Raw genomic sequence first — 23,702 nt, 5'->3', positions numbered from 1 at the left:
TTTGTGCGGCCAGGCCAGGCGTCCCATTCGTCGTACGCTTCGCCGAGAGAGGGGGAAGGAACGGCGCGCGTCGTCGCGCAAAAATTTCTCACCGGAGAAAAAAACAGAGAAACAATAAAGAGAAAAAAAAAAAAAACAACCAGGCGGGGTACGGAAACACGTGTCGTGACGCCGCCGCGCGCGTTTCTCGGGCCCCCCCCCGGGAAAATTCGGTTCGGGCCCCGGATTTCACGGACGCCGCGCGTTTATTCGATCGCGCACGGCCGTGAACGAGGCGCGTTGAATCGGACACGGCGCAGACACGGCGCACGTTCGACGCGGCGGATGCGCGTCGTGACAGAAGACAGCTGATCGCCGCCATGCTGAGTCGCGCGATTGTGTGTGCGCGCGTCGCGATTTAAAAATCCATTCTCACACCTCGCCCGATTGTGTGCGTATTGTACGCGCTCGTGACTTTTTATATGACGAAATGTTTTTTAACAACAACAACAAAAAAAAATATATATATATATATAAAAATTGAGAGTACTGTTTCTTCCCTCGTGTTTGCCGTTTAATTGATTGTCGCCGCGTTAGAGCGCGGCTCCTCGCACGGCGGCGTTTTTGTTTTTTTATATTTTTAGGTTATACACACAAGGTACTTCCTTACTCTCTTCACGCGTAATTGGTTTTTTATCTCTTTTTTTTTCTTTTTCACGGATAAGAATTGTATCTCGCGATAAGAATCTCGCGCGAGAAACAAAGGCGCGTCCTTCTTTGTTTCCTCGCTCGAAAGAGAGGAAAAAAAAAGACGCGTCGATTTGTGATTAATTATTTCCACAAAAGCGTCAATTTTTTTTTTTATTAATTGTTTTGCGCGACAAATTTTTTATGCGCGTTTTAATTGACGAATAACCAATAGAGAGAAAGTTTTTTTCCCGGAAGGGGAAAAATAAATTTTTTGATTGAGACGCGGCTCTCTCAAGTACGGCGGTGTCGTTGTGACATTCGTTGACAGAGAGACAGCTGATTCTTCTCCGTCTCTCCCCCGGGGCTGTGCTTTTCGACAACGCTTTCTTTTCAATCGCGATCGCCAGGATTGTACAAATTTGTTGCACCCGATAAAGAGAGAGGGAGAGATTGCGTTCGTTTTTTTTTCTTTTTTTTTTTGCGACGCGACGCTCGAATAAAAGAAAAATCGAGGCTTGCCGCCGTGTTCGAAAACACTGCGCGCCGCGGGGTAACGCAGGGGGGGTGGCCCGGAATAATAATAACAATAATAACAATAATAATAATAATATACCGGAGGGAGCGCGCGGAGCCGACCTACGTTCCTGAGACGTTCGGAGGCATTGCTCGGAGCGCGCTGCTGTTCGGCGGAGTCTGTAATAAACAAAACTCTGAAGATCTCAAAAGAAGAAATCGCGCACGTCCGCCGATCGTCCGCCGTGTGATCCCCGTGTGGTTCGCGAGAGGAGACCCCGTCGTTTCGAGTCGCTGTTTGTGCGAGAACACGTCGCGCGAACGTTTAACGCGAGGAAGGCGGCAGTCTGTGTGCAGAAAAAAAAAAAAAAAAAAAATAACACACCGCACACACCGAGGAGAAGATGGGCAGCACGGATAAGGCCGTGATCACGGGGTTCATATGCAGGCTCTGCAGTAAGATGAATCGGTTCGTGATCCACATCTACGGCGAGGAGGGCGAGAGGATGAAACTCGCCGAGAAGATCAACACCTACCTGCCGATCTCGGTAAATCGCCATCGAGCGATTCCGCAATTGAATTTTTGTTTTCCGCGTTTCTCTGTATCTCATTAGTAACTCTCAGTTTTCATCTCATTTGAGAGAAGATCCTCGCATCCCCTCAAGCCGATGCGAAACCCGCTTCGCAAATGAATGTTTGAAATTTTCCGGACGCTCTTGCGCTCCTTCTTTTGATACAAGTCTCACAGTCTTTAAGTTGTTCATCTTGCATAAGCGGAGAACGTACACACTGTTCTCTACATGAGATATGTAAGACACACCGATTGGGTATATGTCGTCTCTGCTCTGATATTTCGAAATTATTGTGTTATTTATTGATGATTTTTACTCTCTCACATGAATTAAAAACTGTTTGTACAAGTTCTGTGTGGTTGTGTTGCAGATAAATATGAACGACCCGCTGCCAAAGACCGCATGCTTGCACTGCATCGAGCGATTAGAGGCCCATCACGAGCTAATGGAACAGATAATGTTCACCAGGCAGAAACTGAACACGGACAACAAGGCGGCTGCGGGGGCGTCCTCATACACGACGCCAATCGACAGATCTCTACCCGATGTCTAGCCCAGCTTTACGTGCAATGGAAACTAGAGAACATCTTTCTAATTCGCTCAACGCGCCACTTCGTCGAGAGATCGGATTGATTTCTGTATTATTATTATTTTTTTTTTTCTCGTTATTATTTAAGCTAAATCGGTTCGGTGAATGAGAGAAGACGTGTAAACAAAACGTATACAGAGGGTGTGTTTGTGTGCGTGAAGTAAAGACAATTACCTTGTCCATGTCAAGTTACTTTTTTGTTCATGTAACACGCGATGCTTTCACATTTTACAGTTGCACATTTTTTTGTTTGCGAGCGAACAAAACCAAAAATGTTGGCACTGAACATTGTACAACTGGCTGATCGTGAATGTCGAGAAATAAATTTGGATATATGTCTTGCTTTTTATATTTATACATTTACACACATGTGATGTGAGATAGGAACCAGCCAACTTTATCAATCTCAGACAGTGTCATATTTGAATTTCTTTGTCTCAATTGTGGTCAGTAAAAACGATTAATAAGCTAGTTTGTAAAGAGTGATACTTTGAATGTGAAATGTTCTGGGCGAGCGCAATAATGTTAAAATAATCGAATATATATACATATATATATATATATACATATATTCATATAATATATTATATTCATTTGATAATTTTAAGAGAGAAAGAGAGAGATTTTTTTAGATGTGTTCCGTGAACGGATTCACTGACAAAATTTTTCTTACGGGCATAAAATGCTATAATATTGTTGTTAATATTATTATTATTATAATAATCAAAATACTAAATTAAATATAATAATATATACATAATGTGCGTGTTTAGCTTTTATCTGTCGAAAGCTTTTCTTTGTTTCTTAATGTAAGAGAATGCACAATTGTCGCTGGCGATAATACAATGGACATGTTCAAAATTTAATTTAATATAAAATAACAAAGGAAACATTATCACGCGGTTTCGATTAATCTGTTATAGAAAGAAAATTATTGGTTCAAATTTATCAATATCTGCGACAAGTGCAAACTTCAAATGCTCCAATCAAACTCTAATCATTGTAACAATATGTTAAGCTAAATTATACATAGGAAAACAAATTCTCCAATTGAATGCAAAATTTGACGTCCAATTTTGCTTTAAATAAATGTGTTTTTTGTATTTTTGAAATTATATCACATTTGCGAATCTTACTGCTGTAAATCTTTCTTCATTGATCTACACAGTACCCAGTATATCTCTTATCATCGTGTGCTATTATAAATATGAAGTTATTGCTCTTTCTCCTCTAAGAAGATACTTTTTTTAGTACATCTTTTTAAATTTGCGTTTTTTTTTTTAACGATATTGTTGGCGGTGTATCTCGTTAACGTAATTGAAAACAAGAGAGTTTTGCTGGCGTATAAAAATAAATATATATACATATATATATATATATATTCACCAAAAACTCTCTTTGCGATACAATTAAATAATGAGAAATTTGCTGGTACAATAGAAAATGTAAGATTAAAAAAATACGAACGTAAAATTTGTTAAGGAAAAATATAAAATTATTAACTTATAATAACGCGTTAAAAACAAACATATATATATACATATATATATCACGTGATTTTAGTCATTACTCTTTTCATTATATAAATATAAAAATCTCTTATTATTCGCTATATTACATGAGAGAAGTTGGAAGAAAACATATATATGTTGTATATTATGCGTTTTTTTATTTATATGGTGCACTAGTATGTTAATTAATTAATCCCATTTATATAAAGAACAGTTTAACTGTTTAGTATGAATGCGAAACATATATATATATATACACACACATATACATAAGTATATATATATATATATAAAATAATGTGAATATATTTATATAATTATACATGTACTAACACAAACGTTGACACAAATCTACCAGAACCATTGGTAGTTTTGTGTGTAACTTTTACACGTACTCTTAATCCGTTTATTTTCATTTGTAAGCCACAGTATAATAATAAACAACACGTATAACAAGAGTGTGTTTCTTTTTTATACCGATAAAAAACGTAAACAAAAAAAAAATGAAACAAACCAGAACTCACATAAATGAGGAATGGATTTCAGGAGTTCCGACGATCAAAATTCAACACAGAGTCGTCATTTTTTTTTTTTTTTTTTCTGTCAGGACAATAGATTTATTTCTTAACGATAATACTTACTGACAAGTAGTTAAATGTTACGAGAAACAATATTACTCATGCTGCTTTCGGCGATACAAGTTCGCCTTGTGCTTATTATACGTACTATTTCACATGTAACGTATGATTTACAGGAAGAATAAATTTGTTTTCAGAAGACGAGGATGCATTTATCTTTAATACTTGCCACAATGCGTATAGACATTCTTCTTATTAAGATATATAACTTAATTTTTCTCTCTTTTCACTTCTTTGTACAAGTTTTTGTTTCAAATTGCAGTGTCACCCTTTTCTGGTTTTAGTACTTTTTTACACATATAGCTCCAAGTGATTTGGATTGTCACAATGTACAATTTTGCACATAATATGTATATATATATATGTATATGTATATTTTTTTTATCGTTAAATTGCTCACTTAAAATAACACAACAGATATATTAAATTTAAACATTCAATATTATTGCAACGCACTTTCTTCCTCCAATAGCAGCTTTGTGTATAACCTGTTACTTTTTACTTCATCAAGTTTTAATTTTTTAGACTATGCACGAAAACTGCGCAAAACAAGAAACGAAATACATAAATTAGATCTCTCATAAAAAAAACGAACAACATAAATAACAATCATAAATTTTTTGACTTCTGTCCGAAAAATCTTCATAGAGTTTTGATGTATAAAATTAGAAAATTTACTTTTTTAAAATAATTTAAAAAAAATGTTTTTATATTCAACATGTCACGTGTATCAGCACGTCGATCACATCTTATCCACTTATGTTTAGTACATAAATGACGTATCATTTCGCGCGACGTAAATGTGTATAACGTTAAAATGTGCAATTGCCAACATTTACCGTGTCTCTCATTTGATAAATTTTATTTTTCGCGCATCACAATAGAAGATTCTAAACTTGCGAATAATATAATATTAAATATGTAAATTCTCTCTAAATGCATCCTCCGCTCTTCTCAAAACATATTGTTATGCGCGTATGCTACTGCAACATTTGTGAAACCATATATTATACAGCGCAGGCTGAGACGTCGACTATCGAACAATTGTAAACACACGCAATGCAAACACACGCAATGTAAAACTTATGTACAATGTGTTAAGAAGAGTCCAATTTCTTTCGTTTGTTTTTTTTTTATTTTCTCGTATCAACGTTTGTTTTTCTTTTTTTTTTTTTTCAATACCATAAAGCACATATTCACATATTCGACTTCTTATAAAAAAATATATGTTATATATGTATGATATTCTATATATATAAAATTTTATTCTCTTTTTTTTAGCCTGTTTTGTATTTTTTGTTTTTCTTACAAATTTATAACTTGCACATTTGATTCGCGTAGTGTTTTCTTAAAATTAAATACCATTCGTGGGTTTGCATATTAAAATGGTTTTTTTTTTTTTCTCATCTGGAATCGGCGTATCGAAATAGAAAATATAAATGCATCTCTGACGAGTCCAATCGCGACGCACTGTACCCCGTGAATATTACGTGACAATCTGTCGAAATGATGAATAAAGCACAGTGGCAGAGCAAGAATGATGGACATTTTAAGTAGATTGATAGATATCGTTGAGCTGCACTCACGCAGATAAAAATTGCCGCACAAGTGGTGTGTGAAAAACAAAAGAAAAAAAAACAACAACCGAGAAAGGAAACGAGAACGCAATATCACTTATGTTTCAGTAAAAAAACTGTTTCTACGTGTTAATAATAACGTAATGATTGTTGTACCAAATTAGCGTGTGTGTAAAATATCGCTTGTAACAGAGCTATATCTATATGCGTATATAAATTAAAACAGAGAAAGTTTTTGTTTTCGTCTTCTTCTTCGTTTAGCAGTTAGCAATCGCGCCCATATATTTCCCACATGTATTAATTAATATACAAAGTCTTAACGCACTCTTCATCGTACAAACGTCGTTAAATACACACTCACACGCATGTGTATGTGCGTGTGTGTATGTGTACATATGTACATACAAAAGCAAAAATTGTCTCTCATGTGTGTATAAGCAAGTCTATAAAATCGCGATAATTATTTTATTAGACGAGAATACACAATATTCCCCTCTGCGTGTGCCATGCGCCAATATTTCACAACATGATTTTACTAGTTCGTTTTTGTTTTTATTTTTTTTTTTTTAATTTATATATATATATTTACATTATATATATATATATATATATATGTATATATATATAAACACGCAAAGTTCGTACTATGCAGTTGCTGTTGATCACCGATTAATTATTATAGTCTTTACACTGTTTGTCTTTTGAGTTTGTTTCCTGTAATGTGCTGTGAAAACAGCTCAACTGCAATCGGCATAAAATCGTATTCGAGAAACAGAGAAATGATAGCCAGCTTAGATGATTACTTGTTCCCAAGATGTGTGTGTATGTATGTGAAAGAGTGTGTGAAGATGTTGTGTGTGTGTGTCTTTATAATATAACATACTATCAATAACATTATTTCCAGCTGTTTTAATAAAAAGAAAAAAAAAAGAAAAAAAAGTAAATGAAAAACGAATATCAGATTTGGTAATTTGTACTTTTTATCTGAGCACCTTAAGTGATAAAATCAAGGAAAAACTTTTTTTTTTTTTATTTTTTTTTTTAATTTAAATTATGATCCTTTTTGTGTGTAACTAAATAATGTACAGTAATAATACCGCGCGCGTATATGAATGTTATATAATTGTTATGAACATCTTTTCCCAACGTGCTAAAATCTTACGTCTCTATATCTACAGTTGTTCTTATAAATGTAATTTATATAAAGAGAACGTGCACACAGGGGGCATTGCGAAAAATTGCATTATATATATATTAGATAATTACACTATATATGTAGAAGGTCGTAAAAACAACAAAACAAAATATAACGCAAGAGCCTCACTTTTCTTTATCTCTCTATTTACTGTTAAAGGTTCTTGGATTATATCTCGTTGTATTTGTCCGTTGTTGATTGGATTGGTTTTGTCATTTTTGTTTTGTTTTTGTCATGAGAGTGTGATTGCATATTTGCCCGTAGAGATGTTATGTTTTTTTTTAAATAATTCTTCGAGATCGAGTAGTCTAATACTCGCGAAAGATCGATCTTTCTCCTAACAGTGCTTATCACGAACAAGCTTGCTGCATTTCTGCTTTAGCGGCTTTCATCGCTGAAACAATCGGAACGTTCAAGTTAGTAGAATATCTCTCACACGTGTATTTTGTTTTTCTTTTTTTGCGAATTTAAAAGATCGTCCAAGTTACTGGCGACAGTTTAACAAAATGATTTTTCACAACTTATTAAAAAAAGTTCGTATTGCGAAAAACTATTCAACAATCAACAAACCTTCTCGTTCCCGCCTTCGTAATTTTTTCCGACGTCTTTCTATAGCAGCAAGTTCAGCCTTCACAACATTGTACGTTTTCCGCAATTCGGTCAACTTCTGCTGTAGCACAGCTATTCTCTGACTACCATCCAATTCGGGATCTGTAAAGATAAAATAATAGCATGTGAAAAGACAGGAATATTGAATTTTTAGAATATTTTTTTAATTTTGAGAGTTTTTTACACTAAAGTCAATCAAAAAGACTGCTGACGATCACGTACCCAATTCGACGTAAAAATTATACTTCGTCGGCCTCGGTGATCTCGACGAGTAAGTACTGAGATCGGTAACATTAGTGATAGTGTTGGGTTGAGTCGACGGCGCGGAGTTCACCCCGCACAGGTTCGATCCTTCGCTGGTGTCGTCGCTGTCGCTCCCGGCTCCGTATCTACCTTGCCTACCGTTCTGTCTGCCGGTTTTCTTCGTCATGACATTACCGCCACCATTCTCCGAATGTTTTCTGCTCTTCTTGCGTTTCTTGGGCGACTGATTGTCGACCGTGTGACTGTATTCGATCGAGCGTTTCGGGGGCGGTTTGGGAATTCTGTCGGCGGAGTTGTTCTCCGAATTTGGCAAGGTGTCGTCCTCGCTCGAACCCGGGCCTTTTCCCGCGCTATCGTTGTCCGCCTCCGAGCTGTCGCGATTGAGCTTGATGTCCTCGGAAGTCGGCGACGAACCACCGGTTCTCTCCTCTCTGGGTGAACCCGAGATGTTGGAAATGCTCGAGTCGGGAGTGGTGGGTGGTGTGTTATCCATGACTGGCGCGGCGTCGTTGCTCTCTCTCCTCGGTACTCTCTCTTGCGGCGGTATCAAAGCCGGCACGTGCTGCTGATGTTGCTGCTGCTGGTGCGGCTGCTGATGTGGCTGTTGATGTTGTTGCTGTTGCTGCTGGCGCAAGTTCAGGGACGCCACGTTCTGCTGCATCGGTAGAGGAATGGGTATCGAGGCCTCGACAGTCTTCGGCAGTGCCATGCTGAGAGTAGCGACCGTGCTACTGCTCGTTGTACTCTGACCGGATGTTGGCGCACTCGCGAAAGGCATTTCCATCAACACTATGCTGCTTTCCGTCGTCTCGTTTCTCGGTGGACTGCCCGAAGGACCGACACTGGTCTGCTCGGTGTTCTCGGACGGCGGCGTAGGTGAACCAGGTATCTCCTCCTCGCACAACAGCGAATTCATTGTCTCACCCTCTTCGTCCGTCTTGAGCGCGGGCGTTAGAGCAGCTTTGGATTCCGCGGATTCCATTGATTCCGCTAACTCCGTTGATTCCGTTAACTCCTGCTGCTGCCGTTGTTGAACATTCTGCAAAGTCTTCGGTATTTGCGTCTTGGAGTATCTGTCTTGCGTGCTGTCCTGCAGACAATCCAATTCCTCTCTCAGCTTTACGTCGCAATTGGACGTTGTAGAAGTTACGTCTTGCGGTTCCTCGTTGTCTATTACAAGCCTCTGTTCCGAATCGCTACTGTCCGTGGAATCCACAATATCCTGGCTGACTTGTTGTTTCTTATGATCCTCAATTCTGTCCTTCTCTTTGTCGCTCGATGAATATTCGTCTTCGAACTTCTTATGATCCTCGCTCTCGATGAATTTCCAGTTGCTTTCGTCTCTCCGTTCCCTCGTAATTTCTTGCAACTTTATCTTGTGCTCAATGGATTTTGTCTCAATGAATTTCTTCGATTCCGCGTCTTTCTTCAACTTCAACTGCTGCAGCTCTTCTTCCTTCTGCTTAACGAAGTCTCCTATAATTTCCTTGCGAAGATCCTGATCGAAGATCTCGTCCTTCTCTTCCTTTTTGTCGTCTGCAAGCTCGGTCTTGGATAAACCGCGATCCGAGTCTTTGCTTTTTGGTACAACAGGAGCGTCTAATTTCTTAGACGATTCTTTGATCACCTTGCGCACAGGATCAGGCGCGTCCTCGACCGGAGATTTTCTGTCTTTAGTTTTGTTACGAAACGCCATAGCAGCGGCCGACAGCTTTTCCTCGATCGTGGACGTCGCTGGCAACCTCGCGCTTATGGGCGCCGGAGGTGTCACGATCGACGGCAATATCGGACTGATTATTTTCGATTCCAGCATCTTTAGATCCTGCAGTTGTTGCTCGATCTTTCCGGGTGACGATTTGACTTGACTCTGTTTCTGTTCCAACAGATTAGTCGGTTTGGTGGTGGTGGTGGTGGTGATGGTGGTGCTGCTGGTGGTGCTCGTATTGGCTGTCGTTTCTTCGTGAATCTTCGGGATCTTTGACAAGATTACTTCGTTCTTATTTGATTCCGTCGCGCTTGTCGATTCGCCGCTGTGAAACTGAACGTTTTGATAAGTCGTAAACGGGTTCTCTTGCTCGAGCGGAACTTCATTTTCCGAGATTATCAGACGATCCTCCGAGTCGTCGCGCGCGTTCTCGTCGTACGTCGGTAAATCGTTGAACAAAAGATTTAAGGAACCGACCGGTTCCTTAACGCTCGTGTCTTTTGCGAACTTAGGCGTGAATTTTCTGAAGGACTTGACGTCGCACGTTACACACTGCTGCTGCACCTTGCCGTAATTTCCACCAGTCGCGCACGTCTTACACGGTTCGCTCGCGGCGGGTTGTTTGTCCGACGAGAGTTTATGAAGAGCCGCTGCCTCGGCCGACACCGCGTCGTCGGACTTTCTGCCGAATAATTTTTTTGTCATCTTCCGAGCGTCATCCGCGGACGGTTCCGATTTGTTCGTCTCTTTCGTCACCGGCGTCGCAATCGACGTTCTCTGCTTCTTCTTCGGACTCTTGGGCTCATCGTCGAACACCCTTTTCTTCAATTTATCCTTCTCGCTGCTGGTATCTCTTTTGTTTCTTACTTCGAATTCGAACGGTTCCGGTTCTTTGAACTCGTATATGTCCTCCGTGCTCTCGGCCTTACTCTCAACAACGGCCTCCACTTTCGGAGACTCGACGGTCTTCTCCAACTTGGGCGATATCGAGATCGCAGTCTCTTTCTCGTCCAGTTTGATTTCGTCCTCAGGCTCGGGTTTCGGTCTGATTATTTCCAACTTAACCGCTTTGTCGAAACCTTTCAACTCAGATCGTATCTGATTGAGATCGAAATCTCGACCTCTCGGTTGTTCCTCCTGATCGCTATCCGGTTCGGATTTAATACCTTGTGACTTGCCAGGCGTTCTTCTCAAACGTCTACCCGCCTTGCGCGGCTCGTCTAGATTGTCCTTCTCGTCCTCGGCGTCGCTCACATCCTCCGTTTTAACTCTTTCTTCCAGTTTGCTTCGCGCTTCCTTCCTCGCTTTTCTCTCCTCGGTGCCTCTCAATCTGGTCTTCGTTTGCTCGAGCTCAACGGTGTCGGACTCGTAATCCTCGCTGTCCTCGCTCTCAGACGCGACGGACACGTCCGTGTGTCCCGACGTTCTTCGGGTCCGTCTTCGTTGTTGTTCTATACCAGACAGTTCCGCATTTCTCGCTGTTCTGGTTTGTCGATTGTTGACAGGCGTGGCGGGGCTCTTGGTTCTAGAGCTGGAGCTCACGGCAGACAACGGAGTGGTCGATCTGATTGGTTGCGTCGTCGTTTCTTTATCCTTGTCGTCCTTCTTAACTTCCTTCGTGGACGTTGGCGTTGACGGAACAGCGCTTGAAGTAGATGTGGGAGCTACGCTTTGAGCTCGGCGGCGGCTTTGTGCCACATTGACGCTCGAACTGCAAGTACTTTTTGATTTATTCCCAGCGTTGTTGGACAGACTCGCGCCGCTAGTTTGGGGCTGGGGAGTTTGATTACCTTTGACACGCTTTACTCTGCTTTGAGCTTGCGTGAAATTCTGAGCGATTCTTGACGCTTTGATCCACTCGTCGTACCTGGTGTTCCAGCCTGTATAATGCACAAGATACACCGGTTCCGGACCGTCCTTTTCTATCTCGATAACCTTAGCTTCGTAAGTGTATTTGGATTCGTGCGTTGGACCGTAGTACACCTTCAGTTTATCGCCACACTCCACGGGACCTTTGTAGCTGGGAGCGGTGTCCGTAGGTTGTTCGTCCGTTGTGCGAGATTTTTCCGCCTCATTGTCTTTGCGTTTTCTCCCACGCTTCTTCAATTCCTCATCCGTCAAACGTCGCTGCTTCGACAACGGTTTCTTCTCCGCTTCTCCGGACGGTGTTCGCGATTCCCTTCCCTCGGAAACGCCTTTATTTTTCACAGTATCGTCCTTTGCCTTAGACCTCGTTTTAGTAGCCTCCTCTTCCTTCAGCTTTTCGTCTTTCTTCTCTTGTTTTTTGGTTTCCGTTTTCTTCTTCTCGACCGTCTTCTTTTTGGTGTCCTCTTTGCTTTTTGACTTGCTTCGACTGCTGGACGACGCAGCAACATTGCCGCTGGATGTCGGGGATAATGTGGATATCTGCGCGGTTGGTTTTTGCGATTTTTCATTAGTGGAAGTTGACTCCGCGTCACCCTCGACATTGACGTCACTTTCCTGGCCGCTGCCGTTTCCTTCGGTTTCTTCTTTTTTCTTCACCTTCACCACCTCCTCTTCTTTCACCTCCTTCTTGACTTCCTTCTTCTCCTTTTTCTCATCGTCCGCGACTTTCTTCTCGTCTTCGTCCTTATCGTTCTTCACTTGTGCCGGTGTTGTTTGCTGCGGTACAGGCGTATTTCTGTCTTTGTCGCGAATCAAACTTCTTCCGGGACGCTGTTTACGCGCGCTGCTTCGCGGATGATTCACCATGGTGCAGCCCAACTTTCTATAAAAGTCCTCGAACGAGTGCAAGAATTTCTTATAAGCCTGCTTCACGTGATTGTGCATAGGCCCGGAATTTTGCATCGAAAAGTTCAGTCGCCGCGTTATGACCTTCCATTGATTCTGATTCGTGACGCGATTGTAACCACCTAATTTCTGCACCGCCCGAAAGAGACGGTACAAATCTATATCTTTAGTTCCGATCATCGGGCAAACATTGATAGGCGTTCCACGATCATCCATGAATTTGTACAGTTGTGCCACAAAATGATCCTTTTCCTCGCGCGGCTCGTCGTCCGAACTCTGGAGAGAAAGATCATACATATATATATATATATAATTTGTATAATTATTGTTGCGTACAAAAAAAAAAAGAGATCTTACATCTGAATCGAGTTCTCCATCGTAATCGCTATTGCCACTGGAAACAGAATGTCCGAACAAGGAGTCTCTGTCCCAATGAGGTGGCAATTCGTTTTTCTCTAAGAAGAGAAGCGCCTTTTCCACCGCGACCTTCAATGTACTGTTTTCAACTTTATTAACCAATTCTTTCGTGAATTCCGTGGCTTCTTTCTTGGGTACGGTATAGCTAAAAACAAAAAAAAAGAAGATAGCGTAAATGTTTGTATAACATAATTACTTGTACTTATATTAAAAAGTGTTTACTCACTATCTGGCATCCTTGAACGAGCGCACCAAATAATCATCTCTCACTCGTATTCTTACTGTATCTTGAGCAGTGGGTGCAACCACCAGACCGGGAAACCAATTGTCTTTTTTCTTCTTGTCACCGAGTTCCACACAGACCACTCTGCCAATCTCTGGTTCGGTTTCCATTCCCTCTTTCGTACCTCCACTGGAAGCAGAGTCGCGAGTGCCTCTTGGTGGACTGTCTTCATCTTCGCTGCTCTCGTCCCTATTTCCCAGAGAAATAGCTTGGTTAGAAAAGCTGTTATAATACTTAAAAAAGAAACAAACTTCCCCCTCACACTTACTGCGCTTGCCTTGATCGTCTACCCCTTCTGCCTCCGATTACGGGGTTTCCAAAATGTTCCGGATGAGTCAACGGAAGCTGATCCAATGTTTCACTCTCGGCAAAATGTCTTCCACTTTTTAAACAAAGCGCAGTTCTTCTCAAAGTCGTGATATCACCATCATCGAACACTACAGTATACTGACTGCAGTCTTGAATCTTGGTAATTGTAGCTTCCACATATTCTTTCCGGTCTACATGCCTGGCTTCAACAGAAGCGCCAACTCTCAAGGTTCCTTTTATCTGATCATCAGATACAGTAGCAGTTCCTAATCCTTGAGGTTTATAAGTAACTCGACACTTCACTGATCTCACTACTTTACGTATCTTTGCTTCACAGAAAGCACCCTTGTATTTAGCACTGACCTCTGTACCCACCGATAGGGAGGGTGGATCGTCTCCCTAAATTATTATTAAACTTACCATTAATAATGCTATTTGTTAATGTTATTAGTGCAATCTTAGTTTTAAAAACTTATTTTAACGATTAACTTATAAACTACTTAAATATAAGTTAGCCTTATAACTAAACTTAGAATTACAACTTAAGGTATACATAAATTAACTCTCCAACAGTGACCACAGGAAATCATCACTGATCTAAAGCATAATAATTATAATTGTTTGTAAAAAACACTTAATTTGTTTAATCAAAGGCTAAATATTATGCGCAGAGAGTTAAGAAAGTAAGAAAATTGAATTAAAATAAGAAATATAAATTTCACATAATAGTGAACACAATGTTTTTAAAAATATAGTAGATTAACAAGAAGTTACAAAGTAAAAGTATCAATGTCACATTATTTCACACATCATTTAGATCTTTTTACTTCAAATATAAAGTTTTGCTTTTTATCTGATTCAATGGTTTCACATAAACGTTTTTTGTTTATTATTTTTAAATCCTCATAATATATCATTGTGAAACAATTTTCAACCGTTCAAGTATTGAGATCTGTCTCGATATTGGTACTTTTACCTGAGAATTATAAACAGAAGAAAAAAAATAAAAAGAAATAAACAGAAGAAAATTAATTGTAAATCTTTTGTGAGATTAGGTGTATGTAGCAATGATAAATCATGTATCATCTAGAAGTATTCTTCTATTTGAATCCAGCGACGAAAGTCCTGAGCCGGAAAAAATGTAAAGCAAAGGGACCTAATGGCATTGTCAAAAACCCAACAATATCTTGGCGAAGAAGGATATCAAATAATACTTGTGAGGTGTTGCAGACGTCGTTCGGGTAAAATTCCTAAACGAAAACAAAGATATTAACACACTAAATTTAATTTCGCATTAAGCGTCTTTGGAAAAATATTTTCATTCAGTTTCTCGACGAGAAAACAAATAAAAATATATATAAAAAAAAAAAAAAAACACCAAACTATAGAAAGAAGAAAAACACATTTTTGCTCAAGAAAACTCCGGGAGAAATCAACTTCCCGTCCCTTGGACCAATTAATAACGCGTCTGATGAGAAATCCGGAACGATCGTCACCGAGAGCTAGAGAAAAAAGAGAAGAGAGAAGAGGGCGAAGGAACAAGTGAACGCGTGCAAGAGAGAGAGAGAGAGAGAGAGTGAGAGGGAAAAGCGGAAAGACAGAGAGAGAGAGAGAGAGAGAGAGAGAAAAAGAGAGAAGCGGAAAAAAAGCGTGGATATGTTGGCGCGGGCACGTAATACACACAATATGTGTATTGCAACGGGACCCACGAAAACACCAGGGACGCGCGTCCAGAACAAAGCTTTTATCAGCACATGCATCAAGAGATCGCAGCCAGGAGAAGTCTGGCCGTGAATTGTTGTTGTATGTAGCTGGCGGTCAGACGTTAAAACGCAGAGAGAGAGAGAGAGAGAGCATTTTTCCTTCCGCTTACTGTTTACTCACCAGCATCTTTCACCGCTCCGCAATTTCGGGGACACTCGGGGACACTCCGGATTTTGGACGCAATTTCACGAACAATAATGAAAACGCGGTCGGGACGACGAGGCGTCGTTCTTTACATTATCCAGGACGAGTTGCTCGTGCCAAGTCGCGAGCAAACAGCGCAAAAGCGTGACCCCCTTCGAGAAAGTGACAACAGCGAGCTCCTCACTACGCTCGGCCCCGCGCGACGATTACGAGCCTCTTTTCCCTGCCCATCGCCACCACGAATAGACTTGTCAACCGCTCTCATTGGACGATCCGTAGTGTACGCACGGCGGCGGAGGCGGAGTTCCCCTCGTACTCCTCCCGCGCTGAAAAACGTTAAAGGACACGCGAAATTCTCGTCTCTCGCACGTCAATTGGAAAAAAAACACACGATCGCGAGTTTTACCGCGGAAACGCCGAGTAGCGAACCGCGCCCGGAAGATAATACGCAATTTTTCGCACACACACGTCCCGATCGCACACTCTCACCGCGAACAGAACGTAACAACGCCGCCGATGCACGCGCGCCGCTCTCTCTCGCAGAAATTCGATGCCCGAGAACCCCCCCTCCTCTCGGGGCCGATGTGCTGTGGCCGCAGGGACGTATCCGCGTACGCGTGCACCACCTGGCGCCACGCGCAGCGCCATCTGTTAAGGGCGCGCACGCGCGTTCGCGTCTCCTCGTTGGATTTCGCGCGCGATCGCGATATTTTCTTCGGGAACACGACGCAGGAACGGTCTCGTGAACCTCTCCACGTCCGTCCGTCGCCCCGTGTTCGAGGACCAAAAAGAAAAATCGTCCGGCTTATATTTTCTACGTGGTTACTCGACTCGTCCGCGACGACGTCCCGCGGACGGCGGCGAAGCACGCCCTTTTTTCCCGGCCGCTAGCGACACATCTGCCCGGTCGTCTGCTGTGACGCAAGAAAACAAAATGGCGGCGAGTGATGAGGCGCCGGTAGAAATCAACGAGAGTCGCGTGCACGCCATGGAGAACTCGGTGAGTTTAGCCGCACGTATTATCGACGAGGTGATAAGACGGCTGATTTCCGTGAGAATTATCGTCGACGATACGCGGTGACCACTCGCGAAGTTGCGGATACTCGCGGTCGAGACGCAAAGCAACTCGGGGGGGACGTCAACCTCAGTGTTGTATTTTGTTCCTCAAGTTTTCGCAGTGAGGAGCCGCTTGGCTCGGGAACAGAGCCGTTCGGCGGGAGTGATATTGCATGTTTTTTTTTTTTTTTGTCTCGCGACGAATTTCTCGGAGCGGTTAGCGTATCCGCTAAGAACCGTTGATTTTTAAAACGCAAAAAAATTCGCGTCCGCATCTCCGCGTTTTTTCTATATAGACAACGGAAACGGATATATAGCGCGAGGGGATATAGCGCGTGCAAAGCGGCGGACTGTTCAATCTGAAGAGGACGCCATTCGCATTGGCGGGCACGTGCGTCCTGTTTCTTTGTACATACCGGCGTATGCGAATTCTCTCCGAGAGAATTGAAAAAAAAAAAAATTCGTTCTCTTCCTGCGAGGCTCGGCTCACTCATGAACAATATAGTAAATATTCTTTTTCTCGATTGAGTTGATTTGAGTCTAAAGAGCGTGTGTGTATGTGTGCGTGTGTGCGTGTGTGTGTGTGCAACGTGAGGATTTCGCGCGATACGTAATTTCCGCACGACGCCTGTGGCTGTGCGCGCCTTGTGTTAACGAGCATTTCCCTCGTGCGTGCAACTTTTCTTTACTCGCTGCTTGTGTTCGCGCAATTTATTAATTAATCAATCTCTTTTTCTCGCGTCAGAGAACGCGATGGAAAAGAAGAAAACCCAATCGATTGTTGAGGGAAACTAACGAACAAACTTATAAAAAATATATAATTGTAATTTTTATAAATAAATGTTCGAAAAATGATGAAAAATAATTTTTGATGTAAATACAGAGAGACAAATTTAGGTCGTTAGAAGTGATGTGTTTCAGATGATTGAAGTTTTAGTAGTATTTACGGTTAAGAAAATTTTATTAATTTCTAATACAAGCGAATATAATTTTGCAGGAGTCAAAAATGGAGTCTATGGATATAGCAACAGACACCGAATCCAACGCCGTGAACAAAGCCGTTAACACATCATCCTGCAGTTCGTGTAGAGGGACTGTATCAGTAGACGATATGACCTCGAGGGATTATTACTTCGACTCGTATGCCCATTACGGCATACACGAGGAAATGTTGAAGGACGAAATACGTACTGTAACTTACAGGAATTCCATGTATCACAATAAGCATCTTTTCAAAGGGAAGACGGTTCTTGACATTGGTTGCGGCACCGGTATTCTCTCCATGTTCGCGGCCAAGGCTGGCGCGGCTAAAGTCATCGGTATTGAATGTTCTAATATCGTTGAATACGCGGAAAAGATTGTCGAGGCTAACAATCTTTCCAATATTATAACGATACTTAAGGGTAAGGTCGAGGAAGTTACATTGCCAGACGGAATCGAGAAGGTCGACATAATAATATCGGAGTGGATGGGCTATTGTCTGTTCTACGAGTCGATGTTGGACACGGTGCTTTTCGCGAGAGACAAATGGCTCTGCGAGGGAGGTATGCTGTTTCCCGACAAGGCGACTCTCTTCATCTGCGGAATTGAAGATAGACAATACAAGGATGAAAAAATCAATTGGTGGGATGACGTATACGGTTTCGATATGAGTAGCATAAGAAAAGTCGCGATTAGTGAGCCCCTGGTAGATGTTGTTGATCCCAAGCAAGTTGTCACGAACGCATGCCTAATCAAGGAGGTTGATCTTTACACGGTCAAGAAGACGGATCTGGAGTTCTCGTCGCCGTTCACCCTACAAGTACGCAGAAACGACTATGTGCAAGCGCTAGTTACATTCTTCAACATCGAATTCACCAAGTGCCACAAACGTATCGGCTTCAGCACAGCACCGGAAGTGCCATACACACATTGGAAGCAAACTGTCTTTTATTTCGACGAATACATGACGGTGAAGAAGGGGGAGGAAATATACGGCGTTTTCTCGATGAAGCCCAATGCCAGGAATTATAGGGATCTAGACTTCAGTATCCAATTGGACTTTAAAGGGGAATTGTGCCAAGTACACGAAACTAACAACTATCGTATGCGCTGATATTCAGTGGATTGTGTAACCTTTCTTCCCATCCATAGTTCATGGAAAGCCATTTAATCAACCTCGAATTACAAAATTCTTTCTTCATGTAATGAAAAAACAAAAAAAAAAAAAACTCCCCCCCAAAAAAAGAAAAAACGACAATTGGACATTTGTGTACTGATAAATGGTATATTAATGAGCTATGTTTTTTTTTTTTTTTTGAAGTATTGTAAGTTTATCTTCAATTTTAGAGAATATGGAATGCTTCCTGATTAGTTATTTAATGTGAATGACTTACAGACACTCTCTCTCTTATACTGGACGTGTCACGATTCGGACACGAGCACATTTGTAACATTTGTAAACATTTAGTCGCATTTATAATATTCTGAATTGGATTTGAAACGTGGTGTGAGATATACTTTATCATCACAAAAAAAAAAAAAAAAAAAAAAAAAAAAACGACAAGAGAGGAAGTTTTGCGCATAATTTTTCACAAGATCACTATTGTTGTGTGCAACGTCTTCGAAATGTATTGCTGAATCTCTCTTGGCGTTCACTGTAACTCCGCGGGCCGTTACAACAGTATTATTACGTAATACGCAATTTTTTACATATAAATATGCATTTGTGCGTGATATGTTATATATTTCGTGCAATATATAATATATAATATATTTTGTGCAATATATAATATATATGTATTATATATGTTATATATTTTGTGCAATATATAGTATATTATGTATTTTGTGCAATATATAATACGTATTTATATATATAAATGTATGTTTATATATACACATATGTTGTGTTACATAGTAGTACTGTTGTATAATATAAAATTACTGTAATGTAACAATAGGAAAAAAAAACACGTGCGTCTTCAATGTACATTAAAATATAATTGTGCGACAGACATTTTCTTGTTAAATTGTTTTTATTATTTCACTAAATTTTGCTTCAACACATTTTGCTAGAGTTACAGAAAAAAAAAACGAACAACAAAAATCAATAAGAATTTTAATCTAAATATTGATGAAATTCTTGTGTGTGGTCATTCGTCGTGTCCATAGACATATAAAATCCTCGCTTGTTTCATAAGAACAAATAAAATACAAGCCGCTTGACTGGAGAAACATTCGGCTCTTACACCCTACTAAGGCTGCTTTCCTTTTAGGATACACAGTCGACACAAAAGTCATTCTGTCTTCGTTCAATATTCAGTGAAAAACAAAGATAGAATGACTCTTGTGTCGACTGTGTCTCCTAAAAGGAAAGCAGCTTAAGTTAACAGAAAAAACTCAGGTGAAACAGAACAAGCTGCATTCCCACAAAAAAATATGCTCTGAAAGCGTAGGTCGATATATGTCTATGGTCGTATCCTTTTGATCGTCGTATGTTCAATTTATTGCGATATGAGCGACCTGAAAGAGTGCTATTTTCTGCGAGTGTATGTACATGACAACAACGCGAACAATAATCCTAATGGCGAAAAAATTCTCATACATATTTAGGTAGTTTGTATAAATAACAGGTTACATTCTTGTGTCGGAGCGATTTTTTTTCCTATATTTAATAGATAGATGATCGATTTTTGTGATTGATAGTCCAACATTAAAGCATAAAGCATTCGTTTTCTTACGCAAACTAGACTGTGTCATTATGTTGCTAGGCCTTTTAAACAATTGGCTAACTTCTGTGTCTTGTAATCGGTTCTTAATTGAATAAAATTTAGTAGAACGGTGCGATCGAGTGTCATCTGCAACATCACATTGATTTATATTAATTTTCCAATACAAAATGATCTTATCGAGAAAATTGTGCAAAGAGTACGTGTATTTTTTTTTGCGTTACACGTATATTTTGATGATAATTCAACGTACCAGTTGGTCTCCCGTGCACACTTGTTTCAGATTTTCCGGTTTTACCAACAGCAGATTGCACAATGCGTGCAGGGTGTCAAAGAGATTCGTAACAAATTCAACGTCGAGCTCTTTGATGCACTTGCGATATTCATTCATGTCACATATCGCGCACATAGCGCCAGCGGAATTGAACTGAAATTGCTGCAAATGATCGTAAATGACTTTGTGAAATCTGATTCCCAATTCCTTGAGAGTGGTCTCCAAGTGCTTGCCGTCCAGAGTATTTCGTATCTGTCGTATCATTCCGCTCACGTACTGGACCACTGCTAAACAAGCAGGAGTGTTCACGGTGTCGACGTCAGTTTCCGGCTTGAAGTCTGTCTTTCTCTGTTCATTTTGTAGATAAACTTTCACCCAGCCCACAATCGCGTTAATGCTTCTGTCCAAGCCGGTGTCCAATTTAACGTCAATTTGTTCTAATATCGCTTTTTTCTTTAACAAACAATCGGGATGTTTGGGTGTGGATCTGAAAAGAAACGCATCTTCAATATTGATTCGTATCTTAGATTGGCATTAGGCGAAAGTAGGCGCGCGAAAGCGCGACTTGCGTACACAACGAGAGGCAATACGCTGTCGTTGAATTGTTCCTCCAAGAGCCTGACAATCGCGTTACACTGATGCACCACGTTGAAGAAGTGAATCTCCGGCTGAGTTCTGCTCTCCGGTATCGGCACGCTTTGCAAACCCAATTCTAACGCGTAGTCCACGTGTTCGCTTATCAGATATTGGAGCAATATTTCAAAGATCTGCAGCGCGTTCGCGGAAACGTCTACGGACTGCGAGAGTAACTGGCATCTCTGAAACGCGAGTTTGCTCCTTTGTAATATCGCGATCGCCAGTTCTTCCGAGAGAAACGTCTCGCCTCCGTAATCTTCTATTTGAGCAATATTTATATTAGTCCTTGCGCCCAGCACAGCTTGAAGATCTCTGCGCAATTCTTGGAACCCGCCGGTTTGCAATTGTTTCTTCTGATGATTCTTGGACTCGTAATATTCGATGAGCAGCGCCGCCGATTTTTCTCGGAACGCCTTCGTTTCGATGCTAAAAAAAATCAACCCAACACACACAGAATGAAATGATTGTTTTAGCTCTTATTAAATAAACGTCCCAAAGACTTACGTGATGTAAGCGTCCAAATATTTCTGAAATATATTTCTGGTAAGTTTGGAGAGGTAAGTGTCGTCCGTGCCCATATTAAAGATCCTCAGTTCGTTCGACAGCTTCACCGTTCTCGTATACAGATCGTACAAATTCCTGAGATATTTGTCGGAGTCCGCTTTATCGGCCAACTTGGCTACCGCGTACTTCTGAAGACGCAGATGATAAATGTTCAAGACGAACTTCGCCATCACTTGCTCGGGATTGGTGAACACCTGTTGCATGAGCTTGTGATACTTCGTGCACATGGGTATTACATCCTGAAAGACATCCTTCCCACCGAACGAACCCATTTGACTCTGTTCTATGAAGGCATCGATACACTGAGAGTAACCTTTGAAATGAGCCAAAGTGCCCGCCAGTTCCCTCATACGCGGCGCGTCCTCTCTGTTGTGCGCCCTCACAAACTCCTCGATCAGATTCCGTTCTATCTCGTCGTACTTGACGCCGATCTTCTTCTTTGCGTGTTCGAATTTCTCGGAGGGAAGTTCCTGCGCTATGAGATGGAGCTTTTGAATCACGTCAGCCGCTTCATTCAACTGAAACAACGTTATTTCTTTTTAGTTACAACGATTTTAGTCGTCGCGGTGTTCGAAATTAAATTTTTTTATTTCTCTCTACCAAAGATTTGTCCGTAAAAATCGGATCTGTCAACAGACCGGGGCTTAAAAATTCCGAAAAATGTCTCATCAATTTTTGAGCCTCGACCGCTCTCGCTCTCGGTGTATTGACGCTTTCCAACTGATCTCCCAGATGCAAGACTTTGGTGGCCACAAAATTGATTCTTTCGTCTAACTGGTGAAACAAATCGATGGAATGTCTATTCCTCTCCTGCAATTCCATTATCTCCATCGCGTGTCGAGCCTCCTCTTCTTTCAAAGCGGCCTCCAATCTGTCGCATTTCTTTTGTTGACGTTCCTGCAATATCTGCAGGTCTTTAATCGCCTGTAAAAAAGTTTCGTGAACTATGACGGGATCGAAGAACGTTTTTCCTCCATCCTTGGTCTTGTCATTGACAGTTCTCCAAGCCAATCGCTCGACAAATTCCTCAGAATCGAACGGATCCTGTGAATGAAAAAAAATTGCAACTTGTTTGCAAATATCATAACACCAATTACCTGGCGTGACATTTTGACGTTTGATCAAAATGTAAAATCATCAAAAAACTACACACACCTGTTCCAATTCCTTCATATATTGTTGCATCATTTTGAAGATATTTTTATGTTTAACGTTTCGTCTGAACAAAAACAAAGGTACGCTGGGGTTATGTCACAATTGGATTAAAAAACCGCACGGAAATTGCGATCGGCAAGACGACCATTGTCTCTGTTTTGTTGTTTTGTTCAATCTACATACGCTCTCCGTTCGACGCTTCGAACTCCTCACAATTCATCGATTGCGAAAACTCCGACTTGTTCAATCATTTCGTGATGACTGTCAGTGCCGTGAACTTGCTCCGAACATCTGACGTGTTTTAACTAAATGTCATGTCGTAGAACCACATGCCGTAGCACCGAAAAGAACCAGTCTTGGTGCGTACACGTGATACTTACCGACAAACCGGTTAATGAACACGGCTACGTAGGTGCCAATGAGCCCCACTCTGAACATAGCGCTGGCGAAACACAAGTTCGTAATAACAAATTTCAGCCATCAGATGGACGTGTTGTCGCGCGATCCGCTTCGCGCACACACACGCACACAAAGATAAATTATCGATTGATTTCTTTGGGCGCGTCGAGTTATGAAACATGTAGCAAGAGAGATGACACATCGCGCAACGTTCGCGCGTGCACGCACTAAATCGCAGAGAGAAAAAAAGAAACAACAGCACAAAGAACAGCGCACTATCGTTTAGATAATTTGTTTATTCTTTTTGTATTTTATAAATTACAGTTACTATAATTGTAATTTTGAGTGCCGTTATATCGTATACCACCCCGCAACTT

General features: G+C 41.0%; 4 protein-coding genes across 7 annotated transcripts; 2 read left to right on the top strand and 2 right to left on the bottom strand.

Moving 5' to 3' along the window:
• Nucleotides 1-1,246: 1,246 nt before the first annotated feature.
• On the top strand, nt 1,247-3,478 carry LOC109854653. Its single transcript, XM_020427980.1, has 2 exons — nt 1,247-1,730; nt 2,125-3,478. The coding sequence occupies exons 1-2, from the start codon at nt 1,587-1,589 to the stop codon at nt 2,305-2,307; spliced, it is 327 nt and encodes a 108-aa protein (XP_020283569.1). The 5' UTR covers nt 1,247-1,586; the 3' UTR covers nt 2,308-3,478.
• Nucleotides 2,405-16,083, bottom strand: LOC109854646 (AT-rich interactive domain-containing protein 4B). Of its 2 annotated transcripts, XM_020427955.1 has the most exons (8): nt 15,508-16,083; nt 14,838-14,873; nt 13,583-14,022; nt 13,258-13,503; nt 12,972-13,176; nt 8,096-12,890; nt 7,835-7,975; nt 2,405-7,658 (listed from the first exon to the last, which is right to left on the bottom strand). In XM_020427955.1, the coding sequence occupies exons 1-8, from the start codon at nt 15,511-15,513 to the stop codon at nt 7,615-7,617; spliced, it is 5,913 nt and encodes a 1,970-aa protein (XP_020283544.1). In that variant the 5' UTR covers nt 15,514-16,083; the 3' UTR covers nt 2,405-7,614. The 2 variants fall into 2 exon arrangements, with proteins under 2 accessions (XP_020283544.1, XP_020283553.1); XM_020427964.1 differs by lacking the exon at nt 14,838-14,873.
• Nucleotides 16,084-16,279: 196 nt separating this feature from the next.
• LOC109853958 (protein arginine N-methyltransferase 1) lies at nt 16,280-19,147 on the top strand. 3 transcript variants are annotated; one of them, XM_020426573.1, is made up of 2 exons: nt 16,280-16,531; nt 17,585-19,147. In XM_020426573.1, the coding sequence occupies exons 1-2, from the start codon at nt 16,466-16,468 to the stop codon at nt 18,680-18,682; spliced, it is 1,164 nt and encodes a 387-aa protein (XP_020282162.1). In that variant the 5' UTR covers nt 16,280-16,465; the 3' UTR covers nt 18,683-19,147. The 3 variants fall into 3 exon arrangements, with proteins under 3 accessions (XP_020282162.1, XP_020282169.1, XP_020282179.1); XM_020426580.1 differs by lacking the exon at nt 16,280-16,531 and adding an exon at nt 16,542-17,091; XM_020426590.1 differs by lacking the exon at nt 16,280-16,531 and adding an exon at nt 17,202-17,255.
• A 299-nt stretch (nt 19,148-19,446) lies between these two features.
• LOC109854316 (exocyst complex component 5) lies at nt 19,447-23,351 on the bottom strand. Its single transcript, XM_020427269.1, has 6 exons — nt 22,927-23,351; nt 22,372-22,815; nt 21,712-22,289; nt 21,145-21,633; nt 20,551-21,058; nt 19,447-20,426 (listed from the first exon to the last, which is right to left on the bottom strand). Exons 1-6 carry the CDS (start codon nt 22,957-22,959, stop codon nt 20,328-20,330), a joined length of 2,151 nt encoding a protein of 716 aa, XP_020282858.1. The 5' UTR covers nt 22,960-23,351; the 3' UTR covers nt 19,447-20,327.
• Nucleotides 23,352-23,702: the final 351 nt, after the last annotated feature.

This window comes from Pseudomyrmex gracilis, unplaced genomic scaffold (assembly GCF_002006095.1).
Source record: "Pseudomyrmex gracilis isolate BER0280 unplaced genomic scaffold, ASM200609v1 scaffold_2, whole genome shotgun sequence".
Lineage (NCBI taxonomy): Eukaryota > Metazoa > Arthropoda > Insecta > Hymenoptera > Formicidae > Pseudomyrmex > Pseudomyrmex gracilis.
The sequence above is the reverse complement of the archived record's forward strand: the minus strand, read 5'-3'. Positions and strand labels throughout refer to the sequence as shown.